We start from the raw sequence: 19,857 nt of genomic DNA, 5'->3' as shown, positions 1-19,857 counted from the left end.
GATTGATAAATAAAAAAAACTAGCAAAGACAATTAGGAGAAAGAGCAAGCAACAGTCAGAAAGCAAAGATAAAGGCAGAAAGGAAGACACACAAATGTTAAAGTAGGAGATAAATCAATAAATAAAAGTACAATTCCTATTTTTCATTTTGAGCAATGACACAGCAGGTCAATGCATGCTTATTTAATTTTAACAGTAGAGAAATCTCTCTGATTTATTCCAGGAAAAGATCTTACACAAATTATTTTCTGTAGATTTATGGTGAAAGTATATTCTAAATTGAAACAGAGTAATGTTAGGAACATTTCACAGTTCAGTGTACTTGCTGGAGATAATGAGGAAAGAAATGCAATAATGTTCCTGCAGAAATTCCATTGTAGTCGAGAAAAGGTTAGACTGTAATATGTCTGCCTTTGTCTGTTCACAGGACACTGTCAAAGATAATTCCCTGCTGTTCATGCCAAATGTGTTGAAAGTTTATCTTGAGAATGGACAAACTAAATCTTTCCGATTTGACAACAGTACAACAATGAAGGTAAGTCTATGCCTACAGTCAAGACTGCATTCAGACAGGGCTAAATATGTTTTCCAATAGCTTTGCAGATAAAAGACTTGAGTGCATCAAAATATTTAGATTCTCAGGTATTTTATAATAATTGATCCTGTGTCCTAACACTTGACCGCTGAACGTATACAACAGAAGCTCTGAATGAGCTATATAAATATTTGCAGTTCCCTCTAGTGGTGTGTCCTATGAGCTGAAACAGTTCCAATCTTAGAATAGCACACTGTGTGGTTACTGAACATTTTAATTATTAAGAGGCCTTTTTTTTCAGTTTTGCATTACAGAGGCAAGAAATATCAGTTTTGAGATTATAACAAATTAACTTTGTGTATTTGGACAAGTAATAACTGTCGGTTCTAATACAATGTGGCCCAGTGCAAAGTAAACACTATCTGCTCAAATTTCGAAACAGTATTTAATCCCAGCCTGAAAAGTACTTCTCCTGATGCACAAAGAGAACCTTTTCCAAGTCTTCATTTTCTACGTTCACCAGTAACTGGCCTGAGGTTGATTTTAAGCTTGTCATATGCATGGTATTTACAACTACCAAGAAGAGAAGAGTTGGACAACATTTTCATAAGTGTGAAACAAAATAGAAATTGCTGGAGAAACTCATTAGGTCTGATCTGTTCTGATGAGGAGTCACCAGTCTCAAAAGACTAACTCTGTTTTTCTTCCTACGGACCTGCTGTGAGTTTCTCCAGCAAATTTTGTTTGGGTTTCAGATCTCTAGCATCTACAGTTCTTTGCTTTATTTTAAAATGCATTGTCAATACTCCCTGTCATGAATGGAGGCTATTCTTGTGGGGGGAATGGGTGTCTCACAAGTCATGCCCCGTAGTAACAGGCTTTTCGGTCCAACACGTCAATGCTGGCCAACAGATACCAAACTACACTCACATGTTCACTATGCCCTGGCATTTTAAGTGCTCCTCCAGGCTTCTTAAATGTTGTGAGAATACATTCATCCATCACCCTCTCAGGCAGCACATTCCACATTTCCACAACTTTCGGGATGGTAAGAATACTTTGCTCAGATCACCTCTAAGCCACTTGCTACTCAGCTTAAACTTGTACCCTCTGGTTCAGACACGCCTGCCATTGAGAAACGATTCTCATGATCTAATCTGTTTCTGCCTTTCATAATTTTATACATCTCAGTCAGATTCCACGCTCCCCACCCCACCACCACCACCAGCCTTGTCTGCTACAGGGAAAACAAATCCAGCCTATACAGTCTCTCCCCATAACTGAGACTATCCATCCCAGACAACATCCTGGTGAATCTCTTATGCACTCCCTCCAGGGCTATTGCCCTCTGATAGCGTGGCAACCAGAATTGCACACAGTGTTCCAACTTTGACCTAACCATTGTTATACAAATGTTTTACCAATGTCTTGTGAGGAGATTGGTGTGGGATGGTGGAATGGGGTTGGCATGGAAGCATGTAAGACTCGTGCCACAAGTTAAATCCACTTCTCGATGGCTGGATGCCACTGCAGCAGGGCATATTTTTTATCTTCCCTTTTGATAAACTGCAATTCCTGGAGAATGAGAACTAAACAGACATTTAAAACATGTTTATTGAAAAGAAGCTTTTGGCTGTTTGCATGCTGGATGTACAGATCTAGGCCACTGAATGTTTTCAAGGGGGAGTTAGATATCGTTCTTAGGATAAAGGGATTAAAGGGTATGGGGAGAATGTGGGAACAAGGTACTGGGTTGGATGAGCAGCCATGATCATCTTCAATGGCACAGCAGGCTTGGAGGGCCGAAGGCCCTATTCCTGCTCCTGGTTTTGATGTTTCATCAGAGCACAGAGGATACAATCATTTAATTCAGCAAGGAGGTACCAACTTAACTAGAAGTGTTTGCTAAAACATTCCCTTTTCAAGAATAAGCAGACTACATCAGGGAGTCAAAGTAGTTGTACTTCTCAACGCTGTGACAGAACTGTGCAATAATTGGTCTGGGTTTTCTCTTCTGCAAACCAGAAGGACAATTTGTGAAGGCAATGTCTCATTTCAGTCCACTTTTTTAAAAAGCTGCTCAATTTGCTGAATGGCTATTTTTATTTAAGAAAGTGAGGAAGGATGGTAGGGAATGAATTCGACATTGAAGGACAATGGAGGGAAATGGCAAATGCGACCTGCCAGAAAATGTAAGGCTCTATTATTGCAAACTTCCTGTCTGCTGATGTTGGGCATTGCTGCTGAAGCCAGGAAAACAGACTGCATCTATCTGTAATCCATCCAACCCAGACACCAGTACGAGCAGAATATTGTTTGCAGTTGCCATAGCATTTTGCCATTGAGCTGTGGATTTAATTTAGGACACACATTTGCTCGCCCCTGCTCAAACCTGCATCTCCCCCAGGAGGCGTCCCCTCAAAACAATAGGCTTCGCTGTTGACTGAAAGGACAGAGTTTTCTATGCCCACCTGGAGGGGGGGCGATTAGGTTGTGAGGCAGAGGCAGGGATTGCATGTGCAGGTTCAGAACGAACTCTGTATCTTCCTTCTGCACACAGTACTATCAGCAGTAGAGAAATTGGTGATTTGAATGTTCACTGGGCACCAAAAGTGACCGATTAGGGTAACATTTGGCCTCCATGGGCATTTTGCACATCAGGAGAGCCCACTGTCACCTGGGGCGAGTGCTGGGTGAAACCTGTCAGCCTCCCAGGTAGTTTCGCCAGACATCCCTAATTCACAGGCTCTCCGTGGGCCACAGAGAGACCTCCCCCCCTCCTCACCCACCCATCACCACCACTGAAAGCAGTAGCCTCCCTCATGGCAGCATTGCAGCTGTTACTCACTTAACCCACTGATCTGCACGAAACATTGAAATTTGCCAAGCCCTTTGCTTGCTTGACCCCGGCATTCCTGAATCCAGTTGCCAACGGATGGATATTTCAGGCTCTGAATTGAATCGAATTTGCTTTATTGTCACACGTACTGAAAAGTTTACAAGTCACCACATTACGCACCATCTGAGGTGGGACTGGCAGAACTTGGGGGCAGACTCTCAGTTGTCGCCAGTGACAGTATAACTTTCCAATCCACCAGCCACCAGAGCAAGCCCCCTCCCATTCTCAGCCCCAGTGCTAGGCCGTCTCCATTAATAGTAAAATTTCAAGGTTTGGGAGAAGATTTGTAGCTCGGGTGCTCGTTGTTGTGGTTCTGTTCGCCGAGCTGGGGATTTGTCTTGCAAATGTTTCGTCCCCTGTCTAGGTGACATCCTCATTGCTCGGGAGCCTCCTGTGAAGCGCTTCTGTGCTGTTTCCTCCGGCATTTATAGTGGCCTGTCTCTGCCGCTTCCGGTTGACAACCAGAAGCGGCAGAGACAGGCCACTATAAATGCCGGAGGAAACAGCACAGAAGCGCTTCACAGGAGGCTCCCGAGCACTGAGGATGTCACCTAGACAGGGGATGAAACGTTTGCAAGACAAATCCCCAGCTCGGCGAACAGAACCACAACATAGTAAAATTTAGCTGCTGGGATTTGACTGTGGAACTTTCAAATTCACAGTTAACAATATACTAGTTTGATGCAGTACCATTCCAAAGACTCCATAAATATGTTATTTGTGACTGAAAATCATTTGCAATTCAACTTTATTGCTGTTGTGCACAAAATAAAATGAAATATGTTTACTCTAAAACACGGTTAGAATAGAGAATACAAAGATGTGTTTGTACCTAAATAGTTTGATAAAAGAAGGCCAAACCTATATTTCTCATCTCCTCTGCATAGTATTTTCCTCCTATTTGGAGGTGGTATGGTTGTATGTCAGAAGTAAGGATGTTAGCTGCTGATTCCACAATGGTCAGCACCATACATGACATCTCAGATACTGAAGCAGTTCATGCTTCCAATTGCACAAAGTTGTGGACAATATCCAGGCTTGAGCCTGGACATTAGAGACAAAAGAAACTGCAGAAACTGGAGTTTCTATTTCTATTTTGTTTCACACTTATTAAAATGTTGTCCAAGTCTTCTGTGGTGGCCAGGCAGGAAAAACCCAGCAAGCCAGGCAGCATCAGGAGATGGAGGAGTCAGAGTTTCGGGTTTAACCCTTCTTCAGGACTGTGGGTAGGTGTAGGGGGAGCTGCAGATAAAGAGCGTGGCAGGGGCAGGTTGGTGAAGTGGGATAGGTGGAGACAGATAGAGGGCACGACCTGGTTGGTCAATGGGAGGAATGAATCCGATTGGTGGCTGGAAGGAAAGGCCGATGAGCGAATGGAAGGAAGTTGGGGGATGAGAAGGAAAGTTATTTGAAATTGAAGAACTCAATGTTGCGTCCTCCGGGCTGTAGACTGCCCAGGCGGAAGATGAGTTGTTGTTCCTCCAATTTGCAGTAAGATGCATTGTGACAATGGAGGAGGCTAAGGATGGTCGTGTTGGAAAGAGAGTGGGAAGGGGAATTGAAATGGGCAGTGACTGAGAGGTCTGGTCGGCCCCTACAGGCCCTGTTGCAATGCTTGGTGAGCCATTCCCTAAGTTTACGTTCGATCTTCCCGATGTAGAAAAGACCATATTGGGAGCATCTGATGCAGTAAACTAGGTTGGAGGAGAGGCAGGTGAACCTCTGTCTCACCTGGAAGGACTGTTCAAGGCCCTGGATGTAGGTGAGGGTGGTGGTGGCTTGGCAGGATTTGCATCTTTTCCGGTTGCGGGGGGCGTTGGTGGGGAGAGTGGCACGAACCAAGGATTGAGGAATGGAACTGTCCTTATGGAAGGTAGAGAGAGTTGGGGAGGGAGAGATGTTCTTGGTGGTGGCGTCTAGTTGGAGTTATAGAGTTATAGAGATGTACAGCACGGAAATAGACCCTTCGGTCCATCTCATCTATGCCGGCCACATATCCCAACCTAATCTAGCCCCACTTGCCAGCATCTGGCCCATATCCCTCCAAACCCTTCCTATTCATATACCCATCCAGATGTCTGTTAAATGCTGCAATCGTACTAGCCACCACCACTTCCTTTGGCAGCTCATTCCATACACATACCACCCTCCGTGTGAAAAAGTCATCCCTTAGGTCTCTTTTATATCTTTCCCCTCTCACCCTAAACCTATGCCCTCTAGTTCTGCACTCCCTCCCCACCATCTTCTCATTTATCTCTCCACCCTGCAGGCACTCTGCCTCTATTCCTGATGAAGGGCTTTTGCCCGAAACATCGATTTTCCTGCTCCTCGGATGCTGCCTGAACTGCTGTGCTTTTCCAGCACCACTCTAATCCAAAATCTGGTATCCAGCACCTGCAGTCATTGTTTTTACCTTTGTCTATTTATCCTATCCATGCCCTTCATGATTTTATAAACCTCTAGAAGGTCACCCCTCAGCCTCCGACACTCCAGGGAAAACAGCCTCAGCCTATTCAGCCTCTCCCTATTCAGCCTCTCCCTGTAGCTCAAATCCTCCAACCTTGGCAACATCCTTGTAGATCTTTTCTGAACGTTTTCAAGTTTCACAACATCCTTCTGATAGGAAGGAGACCAGAATTGCACGCAATATTCCAACAGTGGCCTAACCAATGTCCTGTACAACCACAACATAACCTCCCAACCTGTACTCAATGCCCTGACTAATAAAAGAACGCATACCAAAAACTTTCTTCACTATCCTATCTATCTGTGACTCCACTTTCAAGGAGCTATGAACCTGCACTCCAAGGTCTCTTTGTTCAGCAACGCTCCCTAGGACTTACCATTAAGTGTATAAGTTCTGCTAAGATTTGCTTTCCCAAAATGCAACACCTCGCATTTATCTGAATTAAACTCCATTTGCCACTTCTCAGCCCCTTGGCCCATCTGATCAAGATCCTGTTGTAATCTGAGGTAACCTTCTTCACTGTTCTCTACACCTCTAATTTTGGTGTCACCTGCAAACTGACTAACTGTACCTCTTATGCTCATCATTTATATAAATGCTGAAAAGTACTGGACCCAGCACCGATTCCTGTGGCACTCCACTGGTCACAGGCCTCCAGTCTGAAAAACAACCCTCCACCAAGACTTCCCAAAGCCTCTCCATTATCTACAAGATACTTTTTATTTGTCTTGTTCATTCATAGAATATGGGCATCACTGGCTGGGCCAATATTTATTGGCCATCCCTATTTGCCCTCGGGAATATGGTGATGAGCTGCATTCTTGAACCGCTGCATTTCATTTGGTCTCGGTAGACTCATAATGCCCTGAGGGAGAGATTTCCAGGATTTTGACCCAACGCCACTGAAGGAGCTGTGGTATGTTTTCACGTTAGTATGGTGAGTCTGCTGCTCGTCACCTTCTAGATGGCTGTAGTTGTGAATTTGAAAAGTACTGTTCAAAGTAAATTGCTGCAGTTATATGTCTACCTCCACCTCATGGACTATAGCACTCAAACAAGGCAGCTCTCCACTTACTTCTCAAGGACAATTAGGGACAGACAACAAATGCTGGCCCAGCCAACAAAACCCATACCTCCTGACTAAATCAAGAGAAAGGAAAACAACACCCCTCCCCCATTCCCACCACCGTCCCCCAAAAAACATCTCTGCTGCTGGTGGAATTGAGGATCCAGGGATGCAAGAGAACAGGAGGGTGAACAGAGGCAGGGCTGTTGGATGAGGGGAAGAGTTTGGTTGGTTGAGCAGTAGCTAGGACATGGGATGTTGCGGATCGCACTTTTGCTGCTTTAAAGGGCTACATTCCTGAGCTGGAACTCTAATGAAGAGTCACCAGACTGGAAATGTTACCTCTGTTTCCTTCCCACAGATACTGCCAGACCTGCTGAGCTTTCCTAGCAATTTCTGGTTTTGTTTCAGATCTCCAGCACCCAGTTCTTTGTTTTATCTCAGATTGACACTTTCAATAAAACAGTGAAAGACTGCACCAATGTCAGAGGTGCCATCTTTCAGTTGAAATGTCTAACAAAAACCCAGTGTGCCGATTCTTTTGGATGTAAAAACATAGTAGCAGCAGGTTCACTCTGCATGTATCCTGCAGTTCGCATTGTTCTAGTTTCTCTCCTTTGAATTTAGTTGAAAAAGACAAAAGCAATTCTCCCAGTGGTCTTGCTTTTATCCCTCAGCTATCACCACTATAAACAGCAACTTTTCAGAACGGTTATTGGGACTTGCTGTGTATGTGATGTTTCTTGAATTTGGTTCATGTGAGCATTCTTAAAACGTATATTGTTTTGGTTGGAGATCAGTCAGTTGGGATGTCCAGGGTAGGTAATACTATGCTGCATAAATGCACATTCTATTCTTATTCCATGTATCAAATGAGCCCAATCAACACTGGTGTACAGCAGTATGAAACTATGCAGCCAAATATATCATGTTAGTTAGTTAATTGCCCAATTAAACTACATAAAAGTCTTCTGTTGTGACAACAGCATTGGACACATTTTCCGCACTTAAGACCTTAAAAAAGACTACTGCTGTATGTCAATAATCTGGAGTTATTTATATAATTACCGCAACCTTTAGTCAACAATTATTGATATTTGTTTTAATAATGACTATCATAAGTAACGTTGATTTTCAGATCCTTTTCAAGATGTCAATGTTTGTTACCTGTCCAAAGGGAAAAAAGTTTCTTTTAAACACTTCATTTCTGATCTTTCTCTTCGAGCACTTTTTCTCCCAAAGGCACGAATAGAGAGTGGCTCTGTGGGACTTAGTCAGCTCAGACCACACCCAAATGCTTCTCCTCCTTCTATGATCCCAGCTGATGCTATTCCTGGGAGAGGGAGATCTTTGCCAGAAATCTAGCTGAATAGATCATATTTTGATTTGTTTTCATTTTAACAGAGTGGTCTCTTGCTAAAACATGATCGCGCAATGTTACAAATTTTGCTTTGACAAAAACACAGAAATTTATCAACAAAAACGAAAGTCAAACCAAACTATCTACTTACAACACAAACTCAAAGATATTTAATATAACAAAAATATAATCCCATTAATCCAAAAACACTTTACAAATTGAAAGAAGCAACTTTTATACAGTACCTAAAATACTCCCCCAGTCCAGTGCCCAATGCCGCAACTTAAATAACAATCAAAAACACCATCCATCCAGTACTCACACCAGCGTAGTTTAAGTCACATGTTACTTTAAGTTATAGACTGAAATTACAGATAATTTCCTCTTGGAACTAATATACACCTGAGTTTAAAGATATTTACACCTGAGCTCAAAGATACTCAGCTTCAAGTAATCTCTTTATGGTTTTATCCCTACACTTCTGGCCTAGGACCAACAAAAATTGTTTACTCAAAGATCAGCCTCGAAAACTGTTTTAAAAGAAATCACCATGCTACACAAATGCTTGCAAGTTAATTATTGACATTAGACCCACAACTGGCTAACTCAGAAACCAAAATTGCCATTTGTGATTTTGCTGTATAGACTGTGTGATTTATACATACTTAATATTCAGTCTATTTGTGCATGGTCGGCGTAGCTGGTCCTAATCCTGCCTTGACATAATGCCCAAATTGGGTAGCCAGCCAAAATAAATCATTGGTTTTGCTCTCCCCAGCATTGAATTGAGTCTAATCATAGCACCTTCACCATAGACTGACTGACATACAGAGCAGAGCAGAGGTGCCCCAGAACTGATTCAGTGCCCTGACATATTTATCTTCTGAATTATCAGTTTTTGCTGTGGTGTCAATCCTGTCCTAATCGAGGTGAAGAGTGTAAATGAAGAAGTAGATTGCTTACCCATTCTAAATCTGATGTAGCACAAGTCCAGTCAGAAGTAGTCTGTTTCCATCTTGCCCAATACTATTCAGTTGTTACTGAATCTAGGATGCATGTTGGTGTTCAGCCCTTTGGCCCACCATGAGCATTGAAAGGCTTCCTTTTCCCAGAGAGCTAACAGCAGTGAAGAGAGTGCATTCACTTACAACCATAGCCCATTTGTTTAAGCCTCTGACCTTCTCAGAAGGCGAGGCTCTAACCAAAATCATCCCCTCTCGAACTGATTACATTCATGTCTTCAATAAAAACACCACTCTAATACAACACTGATGACTATCAAACCTACTGGGATAAACTCAGATGAAAACTGAAAGAAATAAAAATTGTAGACACAGAATGGTCAATGGAGGGATTGAAATACAAATACACTAATGTGGTGGGAGAAGCTTGAAAAATTGCTAGAAGTAGTCATTGTGCTTCATGAGTCATCAGCGAGGCCTTTGTAGTTCTTCCCAGTGCTCAGCACAATATACCCAACATAGACAGTGCTTGTTCTAAATATGGACAGTGTAAATAGTAGAAACTATCCTTTAGACCAGAGAAGATCTCTTCACTGCATCACATCATAAACAAAGAAATGTTTTGCTCAGTTCTGTAGTAACCTCCATGGCAACGTTCAGCAATATTACCTTTGATTGAAGATATCCACAAAATGGCAGGAAAATACAGTGAGAACATGGTAGTTGAAAGAATCAGTACAAATGATTGTGTGAAGCAGTTGTAAATGCATCTTATGTGAGGAGTTGCAATTATACAAAGAAAATGTAAAATGTCTGGCCAAACCGTCCTGATTGACCGAGTGAACATCCATGTACTGAGTTCTGTTTAACAGTGTTTGATGCTGAGCTCTGCTGTGTTACACAGGCATATTGAATCAGATCCTCTCACTGATATTTCCACAACCAATCTAACCTTCAGCAGATATACTGCACTGCTTTTCTGCTCCTGCTATTTATACACAAAAGGTGGGAAACCCATACAGTTAGAATTTTGCAGAATAGAGTCATGTTGACATTTCCATTCCCAAAACCTTTCACCAGTCTTCGAAACAAGCCTATCAATTAACACCAAACCAGTGTGTTTCACATAACAAGGAACTCTAACCTTGTACAAATTAAACTTATTTTGGACAAAGGAAAGACTTTCATTCCAAAAGTCTGGGCTAGAACCAAACCAGGTGAAAAGGCTTTGAAACAGCCTGTTTCCTTAGCAACTTACAATGTAATGAGGATAGAGAGACAGAGTTAACATGTTTGAGTCCAGTATCACTCTTCTTCAGTAACCAACGTTCACACGGACTTGAAAATTTAACTGTTTCTAGGCCTGCTCAGTATTTCAAGACTAGCTTAATTTTTCCAGTATCAATTATTTTGCTTTAATCTTTATGCTAGAGTCCGATGTCTTGAAATAAAATGTCCATTAGCACAACATGGGCAGGCAACTTGCACATGCCTGTATTTGGCTTCTTTTTACTAACAGATGGGAGATAGGAAGAGTTCCTTCTTGATAGCACTCTCTGTTGAGAGGCCCCAAGCCATTTTCTAATCTGGGTTTCTTTTCAACCGCAGTAAAGAACTCCAACTGTAGGGCTATACATGGGATTGTGAGGCCCGGAGGAAAATTGCAAACAGATCAACAGAATGCAACACTTGTATTAAAACCTGGAAAAACATTCAATATCTGAAAGTCACACAAACTATCCATTGTTAAAAATCACACAACACCAGGTTATAGTCCTGATGTTGTGTGAATTTTAACTTTGTACATTCCAGTCCAACACCGGCATCTCCAAATCACAGCTATCCATTTTCAGAGCAACCTTCTGCTGTCTCTTTGCAGCACCTGTGGGCAGAGCTTGTGTGAAGCAAATATGTTGGTTGAAACACATTGCAGATGTTTGACAAAAAGCAATTCCAAATCTTGTTTTTGCTTAGAGCTTGCACTAACACCCAGCATATATCAGTGTACTTTCAAACAATCACATTGGCCTGCCCTTTGCCCTGTAGAAAACACCTTGAGAAGCTGAAATTTACGTGGATGTCCTATGAGTGCCAAAGGACTCCAGCCAAATGTCACAAGTATGTAGGTAGGCAGGTAGGTGCTGACTACGGGACAGCCTCACCAGAAACGATCCATTAAGTAGGTCAATAAAGACAACGGGGACCACTTCTCAACTCTCTATGGGGCTGACACCTTCAGAACCTATACCACCATATGGATGTTTATGGGGTTTTCTGTCATTTCTAAGAAAAGGTCCACTTAGAACTGCTTGATACTAGCATCTCCACCTTGCTTCAGCTAATAATAAATAAAGCGATTCAATACATTTTCTTGCCATTTTGCATGTGAGTTTGCTTTATGCCCATTTTGGGCAAGAACAGTGTTGCCATGGAAATTGTTACATAAAGCAGAGCAAAACATTTCTTTGTGAATTTTGATTGTGGGTCATATTCAACTTCACTGGAGTGAAATTACTTTCTTTCACTTGCATAACTGATCTGACAGAGCACACCTTCTCTGTACTTTCTCTGCAGATGTGAAACACTTCAGAGAATCAAAGAGCATAGAATACCAATTCCACCTATCTGATTTCTAACATCGAATGTCTTCTCCTTCAGATAATTGGACAATTCATTTCGTATTACATTATGCCTTTTAAGTCAGTGATTCCAGATCTTTGCTGGAAATAAATATTTTTCCTCATTGTCCTTCTAAATCGTTTGCTAATTATTTTACATCCATGGTCACTGATCCTCTTATAGAGTTATACAGCACAGAAACAAACACTTCAGTCTAACTCATCCATGACAACCAGCTTTCCCAAACTAAACTCGTCCCATTTGCCTGTGTTTGACTCGTATTCCTCTAAACCCTTCCCATTCAAAATATCTTTTAAATATTGTAACTATATCTGCAGCTACCACTTCCTTTGGCAGTTCATTCCACATACAAACTACCCTCTGTGTGAAAACATTGCCCCCCGCCCCCCCGGGTCCCTTTTAAATCTTTCACCTCTCACCATAAACCTATGCCCTCTAGTTTTGAACTCCCCTACCCTGGGGGAAAGATCTTTGCTATTCACCTTATCTATGCCCTTCATGATTTTATAAACCTCTACAAGGTCACCCCTCAATTTCCAGTGCTCCAGAGAAAAAAGTCTCAACCTCTCCAGCCTGTTCTTATAACTCAAACCCTCCAGTCCTGGTAACACCCTTGTAAATCCTTTCTGCACCCCCAACCTTTCCAATTTAGTAATATCCTTAATATAGCAGGACAACCAGAACAGCGCGGAGTACTCCAAAAGTGAACCTCACCAATGTCCTGTACAGCTGCAACATGATGTCCCAACTTCTTTACTCAAAACTCTTGACCGCTGAAGGTAAGCATGCCAAACACCTTCTTCACCTTCCTGGCTACCTGCAATGTCAAAGTGGAAATTGTATATTCCTATCACTGTATCAAAAATGTTAAACACTATTAAATCTCCCTTTAACCTTCTCTGCTTTCGGGAGAACAATTTCCATTTCTGTCTCCATTCAACTGAAATGCCTCACCCCTGGTAACATTGTGCCAAATCTATGTTCTATTTTGAATTTGAAAACTTACGCACACACTTGGGGAGATTTTTTGCTTTTTTTATCCAAAAGGTATACTGACTCAATTCCATATTGTAGGGCACTGAAAGTGAGTACTTAAGACAAAAATGCCAGAAATTGAATAAACACAGCTCCATCTCACTTGGCAAGACAGAACTTACAGCAATATTCAAAGAGGAACAATGTCATGCTGACATTCTGCTGAGCCAGGCTTCTGGGCACACAGTCAAGTGCTGAAGGTAAAGAGAAAGATTTGTACTTAGATAGCAGATTTAATAACTACTTCACATCTCAGAGCTCATTATGGCCAATGAAGTATTTTTTTAAAAGAGAGTTCCTGTTATAATGTCAGAAATGTTGCTAATTTTCACATTGTAAACTCTCAAAGCATTAATCTAACAGTTGGTAAGTTGACCTATTTTATGATATTTATTGTTGAATAAAGGCTGACCAATTCACCTGCTTTTTTTTAAATAGTGACGTAGGATCACTTGTATGCATCTGAGTAGACAGGCAAGGCACAGACTTAGTTTAACATCTCATCTGAAAGATAGCACATGCAAACTCCTGTCACTTCTTCTGCAATGCGGAGGATTTTTAGCCTTGACATTGTATTCAGCTCCCTGAGTGGACTTGAACCCACAACTATCTGACTCACGCACAAGAATGTTATCAACCAAGCTACAGTTGACCCACAAAGGTTCCATTATCAACTGAATTTGTATAGCTAAGTTGGACCTGTTGTTACTGGCATCGCATTTCCCAATACTGTCAGCTTTCACATTAGTCAACACCAATTTTCACTAAAATTCTCTGCCTACAAGTGTGGTAGAAATGAAAATATCATTGATCTCAAAAGGAATAAAAACAGAAAATGCTATTACTGCTTAGCGTGCCTGGCAGCATCTCTGGATAAAAACAGCATAAACAAAGTCAGATCTACTGAAAGATTACAGACCTGAAACATTCACTCTATTTACCTGTGTTTTTCTGCCTGCTTCAAGTTAAAAACGTCACTGTTTCCATTTATTAGTCTGAGAATTCAACTGCTGTCATTGCTTGTAGAGCATGTCTATGATGCTATAACACATGACCTCAGATGTAAATAGGATTGGTGGAGGCGGGAAAGGCCTTTTCCTCACTATCTTGGTTGTTACGGACCAATCTCTGGTATATTCCAATGGTATTCCAGTTACCCTGCCCTACCTAAAGAAAGTTTTTAAGTCTGCTAATAATATGAATCCTAAACCCCTGACTCCTGGCAAAGCTTCTCCTAAAACTGCAAGATTGATAACAAGATTAACTGATCACAACCTTAGAAACACATTTTGGAGAAATAAAAGTACACAGGCAATAACATGATGAAAGGAGGGACAAACAAGAAACAGCGAGAAAAAAAAACTCAGATAGTAGGTGATAAAGACAGAGAGAGACTGAACGAGAGAGGGAATGATGGGAAAGAGAGATTTGGCGAAAAGGAAAGAAATTTTTGGATTGTGGGGAGAATAATTGAATCTGGGCTACTACACATTGTGTGAGACATCGGTACAATGGATGAAACCAATGTAACAGAACATGAATTTCATCAGAACCATGATCTTAGACAACAAGTTTCACAAACAAGAGGGCAATGCAATCAATGAACAGAGATAGGGAAATGGGGGGAATACAAACATTTGAAATATATGGAGATAGGGTACAATCAAGTATGCATTAAGCATTTTGATAAATATTATTGACAACAAAAAAAGGATGATTTGTGTTAGCTGGTTAGAAACCTCCTAATCCCAGAGTCTCAGAGTATCCTTGTCCAAGGGTTTAATTAACCTCGCAGTAACTCAACAATCAAATAAGGAATAACATCCCGAACTACAGCTTATCTGACAGAGCCTGAATTTGTCCAAATTAATATGAGAATACATTGAATTATTTGGTAAACTAGGTGCATCACAGAAAAACAGATAACAAATTGATAGTGTGAAGGCACAGAAATTTAGACAACCAGAAACCACAACCACCTGATGAAGAAGAACCGCTCCAAAGGCTAGTGCTTTCAAATAAACCTGTTGGACTATAACCTGGTGTTGTGTGATTTGTAGATTTGTACACCCCAGTCCAACACCGGCATCTCCAAATCAGAAATTTACAGACACTTAGACAGAACTGAAAAGGCACTGTCATACAGGAAATGCCTGAAGATCAGGGGAGATTGTCACCTTGCAAAAATTAATCTTCGCCAAGTAAACACTCATCTTCAGGGAACAGCAAGACAGGCAGACAGCTAACAGTAGTTATTAAGATGGAACTATCAGCCAAACTGAGCACTGACTGTGAGCAAAATCATGGGCAATCTCCTGACATGTTATTATGTTTGTAATATCCTGTCACATTTCATTGAAAAGTTCTCTTTCCTCTACTGTTAAACCAGTCGGTAACACTTTACTAACAGGATTTTCCAAAGTTATGTGATTTATTAAGACATCCTAAATGCTACATTTGTACATTGACTGTTAACATACTCGCTGATACTGCCACTGAATTTGTTTACTGAAACTCTTCCCTGCAGCTGTTTTGAAAAACTCAGTCATACATGATTATATTGTAAACACTTAATTGTACCATCACCTCCCTCCAACAACGACAACTGGAACCATCACCTTTCACCTGGCCTGCTGATCCAAGTATTCTGACTGATTCCTGATGGACCAACTAGAACACCCACAGCTACTGGCTACTATGGGTTTGTCGGAGAGGGAAAACAGGGTGTCTGTGGTCTATTTGTCCCCTTTGCCCACACCTAAATTCAATATAGGTACCAGCCACCTCTTCAATTCCAGCCCTATGTGAGACATCAGTCTCCAAGAACTAACTATCCCATAGGAAGCTTCTACCTCTGGATGACCTCAGGCTTTCCAGTGTGTACCATCAACACCACAATGCATTTAACCACAGAGGAACCTCGATTATACGAAGGACACAGGCAGGGAATATTTCTCTCAGTTAATCGAATTCCGGATAATCGAATGCTGGATAAAATAGTTCTGCTGAGCATATGGACATCACAATCTTGCCGGATAATCTGATATTCGGATAATCAAATGCCGGATAATTGAGGTTCCTCTGTACTATGTTGTTCTGATCACCCTCGTTGAGTTGCCGAATCACAGACACAAAGTTAGTCCCATGTGGCACATTATTCTGGCAAAATTGCTTAATAACTTCTGTTAGCTTCTATACTGTGCCAGGCATGTTGCTGCATACATACAAGTCACCTTCTGAAAAAGCAGGAACATATTGGGAACCAGCACTTTGTTTTAAATCACAGCTTTGATCCCATCCTGTCTCTAAAGCCATCTCCCCACCAACTCCCCCCCCCCTCCCCCCTCAGCCTAAGAAGTTCCCACCTTGTGGATAAAGTTCAATGGATAAGAAAGAATTTGCTTTTATCTCAGGGCATTCCAAAGTACTTGACAAGCAATGAAGGATTTTCTGAATTGTGTTAAAAATCACACAACACCAAGTTATAGTCCAACAGGTTTATTTGGACGCATGAGCTTTCGAAGCTCTGCTCCTTCATCAGGTGGTTTAGAAGCAGCGCTTTGAAAGCTAGTGCTTCCAAATAAACCTGTTGGACTATAATCTGGTGTTGTGTGATTTTTAACTTTGTCTACCCCAGTCCAACACTGGTTCCTCCAAATAATTTCTGAATTGTAGTCACCATTGTGACATGGCAAACAATGTTACAGAAAGAATACCAGAATATAATAATATAATGGGGGACCTCTGTAATGGGCAATTGAATCAATATCACCCATTTTGTGAGGTCAGAGTTATCATCGTTGAACCCAGTACAGGGTTTTTTTTTAAATTGTCAGAAATGCTTAACTTTAAGGAACTGTCTACGACCAATGTTTTTTATAATGTTACTTTCAATAATCAAATAGTATTTTAGGAAAATGTAATCTGGTGCCTTGAATTCCTCTTCCTTTTTTAAACTACAAGTCAATTGTGAAAAAAAGAGCACAGAGTTCTGCTTTAACTGTTTTTGCTTTAAGCTTTTAGTTCACATTTAGGTGGGAAGGCCAGCAGACTGAAGTGATTGAGCTCTCACTGATGTCATATCACTATCAAAATCTAACTCGTATACAATCCAAAGAAAACCATGGAACTCAATGCATAACACCACAGGAGAGCTGTTACTATTTGTAGTATGATTGTAATGTATTGTTAAATAAAGAAAAATTTGTTCCTCAACGTCACGGTGGCACAGTGGTTAGCACTGCTGCCTCACAGCATCAGAGACCCGGGTTCAATTCCCGCCTCAGGGAGTTTGCACATTCTCCCTGTTTCTGCATGGGTTTCCTCTGGGTGCTCCGGTTTCCTCCCACAGTCCAAAGATGTGCATGTTAGGTGAATTGGCCATGCTAAAGTTTCCCATAATGTTAGGTGAAGGGGTAAATGTAGGGGGATGGGTCTGGGTGGGTTGCGCTTCAGCAGGTCGGTGTGGACTTGTTGGGCCGAAGGGCCTGTTTCCACACTGTAAGTAATCTAATCTAATCTAATCAAAGTGGGTGGCACAGTGTCTCAGTGGTTAGCACTGCTGTCTCACAGAGCCAGGGACCTGGGTTTGATTCCTGCCTTGGGTGACTGTCTGTATGGAGTTTGCACATTCTCCCCGTGTCTGCGCGGGTTTCCTCCGGGTTCTCCAGTTTCCTCCCACAATCCAAAGATGTGAAGGTCAGGTGAATTGGCCATGCTAAATTGCCCGTAGTGTTAGGTGCATTAGTCAGGGGGAATGGATCCGGGTGGGTTACTCTTCAGAGGGTCGGTGTGGACTGGTTGGGCTTAAGAGTCTGTTTCCATACTGTAGGGAATCTAATCTAATCAAGAAGCCTGACGGAATGAAACAACCATCAACTTTTACACCAGCCACAGGTGTTCCAAATGGTCTCCTTCTAAGCTAACTATACTATGACTCTGTCATGTTGTCACACGCAGATATGATGCCATGATGTACTTTTAACTTGTTCATTTGATCGGTACCTGGAGAGAATTTTAACACTGTTAGGAAATGAGAAAACATATTTGCTATAAATCACTGGTATTAAAGGAAACAATTATGTTGTTATCTATCCAATTCAAGTTAAATATTAAGTTACAGTGTAAGCAAGGCAAAGTTAATGAATCCATTTTCCACACAGTACTATAATCCCTCCCAGATCCCCCGTTTTGAAATACTGTTTCATCTTGATATCCCAAGGCTTCCACCAGCTGAATAATACATGGAATTCTTTATTAGACTTTATTGAATTTTAACAAATGGTACAAGCTAGAGGAAAGAGCAACAGTGAAATTGTTCCCTAGTTACCCGAAATAATCTTCGTTCATTTTAGCCCTGGTTACAAAAATAGACAGAACTAGAAACAACCCATATAGCAGCCTCAAACAAAAGCACGCTCAATTTATTACCTGCAGTATCTCGTTCTTTACTAACAAGGCATTCCATCCAATAGTCATTCTGTTCAAATCTAGGAAGTTATGCAATTCAATTAAACTGTGTTGACTGTTAGAACTTCCATTTCTGATTCTGATCTAGTGACAGTGAGATTAAGATTAGTTTGGTGAAACTCTGAGATGCTCAAGCTTATTGAATGCAGTTTGATTTCCATGAGGACTTTGCATCCAAACTTTGTCAGTACATGTACAAAAATATATTGTTTTCTGGGTTTTTGACCAGTAGTACCAGAAGCAATTCGTTAATGTCATGAGCGCTCGTGACCATACTGCAATTCTCTGGCAATAAAGCACTCTGTCAAATACAGTACGTTTAAAGTGGACAGCTGCTGAAGTCTGGGAGGGCATTAAGATGTCACATGGACTTCAGTGCACACTGCAAAAGATCTGTTACAGCAAGTTATTACAGATCATCTCAGGACCTTCTCCTTGTTCTTTGGTTTTATAATCTTTTTGATTCTCTTTTAAAGAATCCTGAAATAGCATCTGATATACACAATCTATTAGGTCACCTTGTTTCCCAATAGAAATTATCTTCCATTTTCAAAGAGGGAGGAAAGCAATGATGGAGGGATGCCAAGCAATTCAGACTGCACTTACTTTCCAGTATCCTCCCAGTTATTTCTAAAGCAATGAGTGCCTGCAGGATTACACATCAGTTTCTTGGCTTGAATTATAATAGAATCTTGCCCAATTATTGCTAATTAGCATGAAAGAAATGATTTTAAAAATCTTTACTAGAGATTTAACTTGTGTAAGAGCTTTTCGCAGTTATATTAAATATACAGAGTAACAGTCACTGAATTGAAGAACTAGTTTAAAAAAAAACTGGCAAATACATGGTCACTTGTCCCAAATAAATAAATAAATCACCAAGCATTGAGTTATAATTATGGAAAGAGATGGTCTCCAGTGAAGGGTTTTGGAGAAGGGGAAGGTAGATTTTATTAAAACAAGGGAGGATCCGTCCAAAGTAGACTGAGAACAGCTTGTGGGAAAATCTACAGCAGAGTAATGGGAGGCATTCAAAAAGGAAATGGGGAGAGTACAGGTCCAAAATGTTCCCTTTAGGGTGATATGTCGGAGCAACATGCCACAGAGAACCTGGGGTGTCTAGGAATGTTTAGGATTGAATATGAAGGAAAAGAGAGGCTTTTAACAGGTACAAAAGGAGCAAAACAGTGGAAGCTTTAGTGGAGTATGGAAAGTGCAGGAGGGAAAGAGGGGCTATGAAAAATGCTGACCGTTAAGATTAGGGAGAATCCCAAGATATTCTACAGGTATTTCTGGTATCACTTGTGTTTCATTAACACGAATTGGCTATAACATGTTTGATGAATACTGGAAGCTGTTTGGATAGCGCAAACATTCTACTGCACACGTATAGTGATTTTCAACAGCAAGCTTCTCCAGCGTGA

General features: G+C 41.2%; 1 protein-coding gene across 9 annotated transcripts in view; it reads left to right on the top strand.

The window, feature by feature from the left end:
* frmpd4 (FERM and PDZ domain containing 4) overlaps positions 1–19,857 on the top strand; it is a 750,261-nt gene that overhangs the window by 683,376 nt on the left and 47,028 nt on the right. For all 9 annotated transcript variants that reach the window (XM_072584870.1, XM_072584871.1, XM_072584872.1 and 6 more), the window contains one exon: positions 428–535. In XM_072584870.1, the coding sequence (XP_072440971.1) occupies positions 428–535 (108 nt within the window). The remainder of the gene's footprint in view (positions 1–427; positions 536–19,857) is intronic.

This window comes from Chiloscyllium punctatum, chromosome 15 (genome assembly GCF_047496795.1).
Source record: "Chiloscyllium punctatum isolate Juve2018m chromosome 15, sChiPun1.3, whole genome shotgun sequence".
In the NCBI taxonomy this organism is placed as follows: Eukaryota; Metazoa; Chordata; class Chondrichthyes; order Orectolobiformes; family Hemiscylliidae; genus Chiloscyllium; species Chiloscyllium punctatum.
The sequence above is the reverse complement of the archived record's forward strand: the minus strand, read 5'-3'. Positions and strand labels throughout refer to the sequence as shown.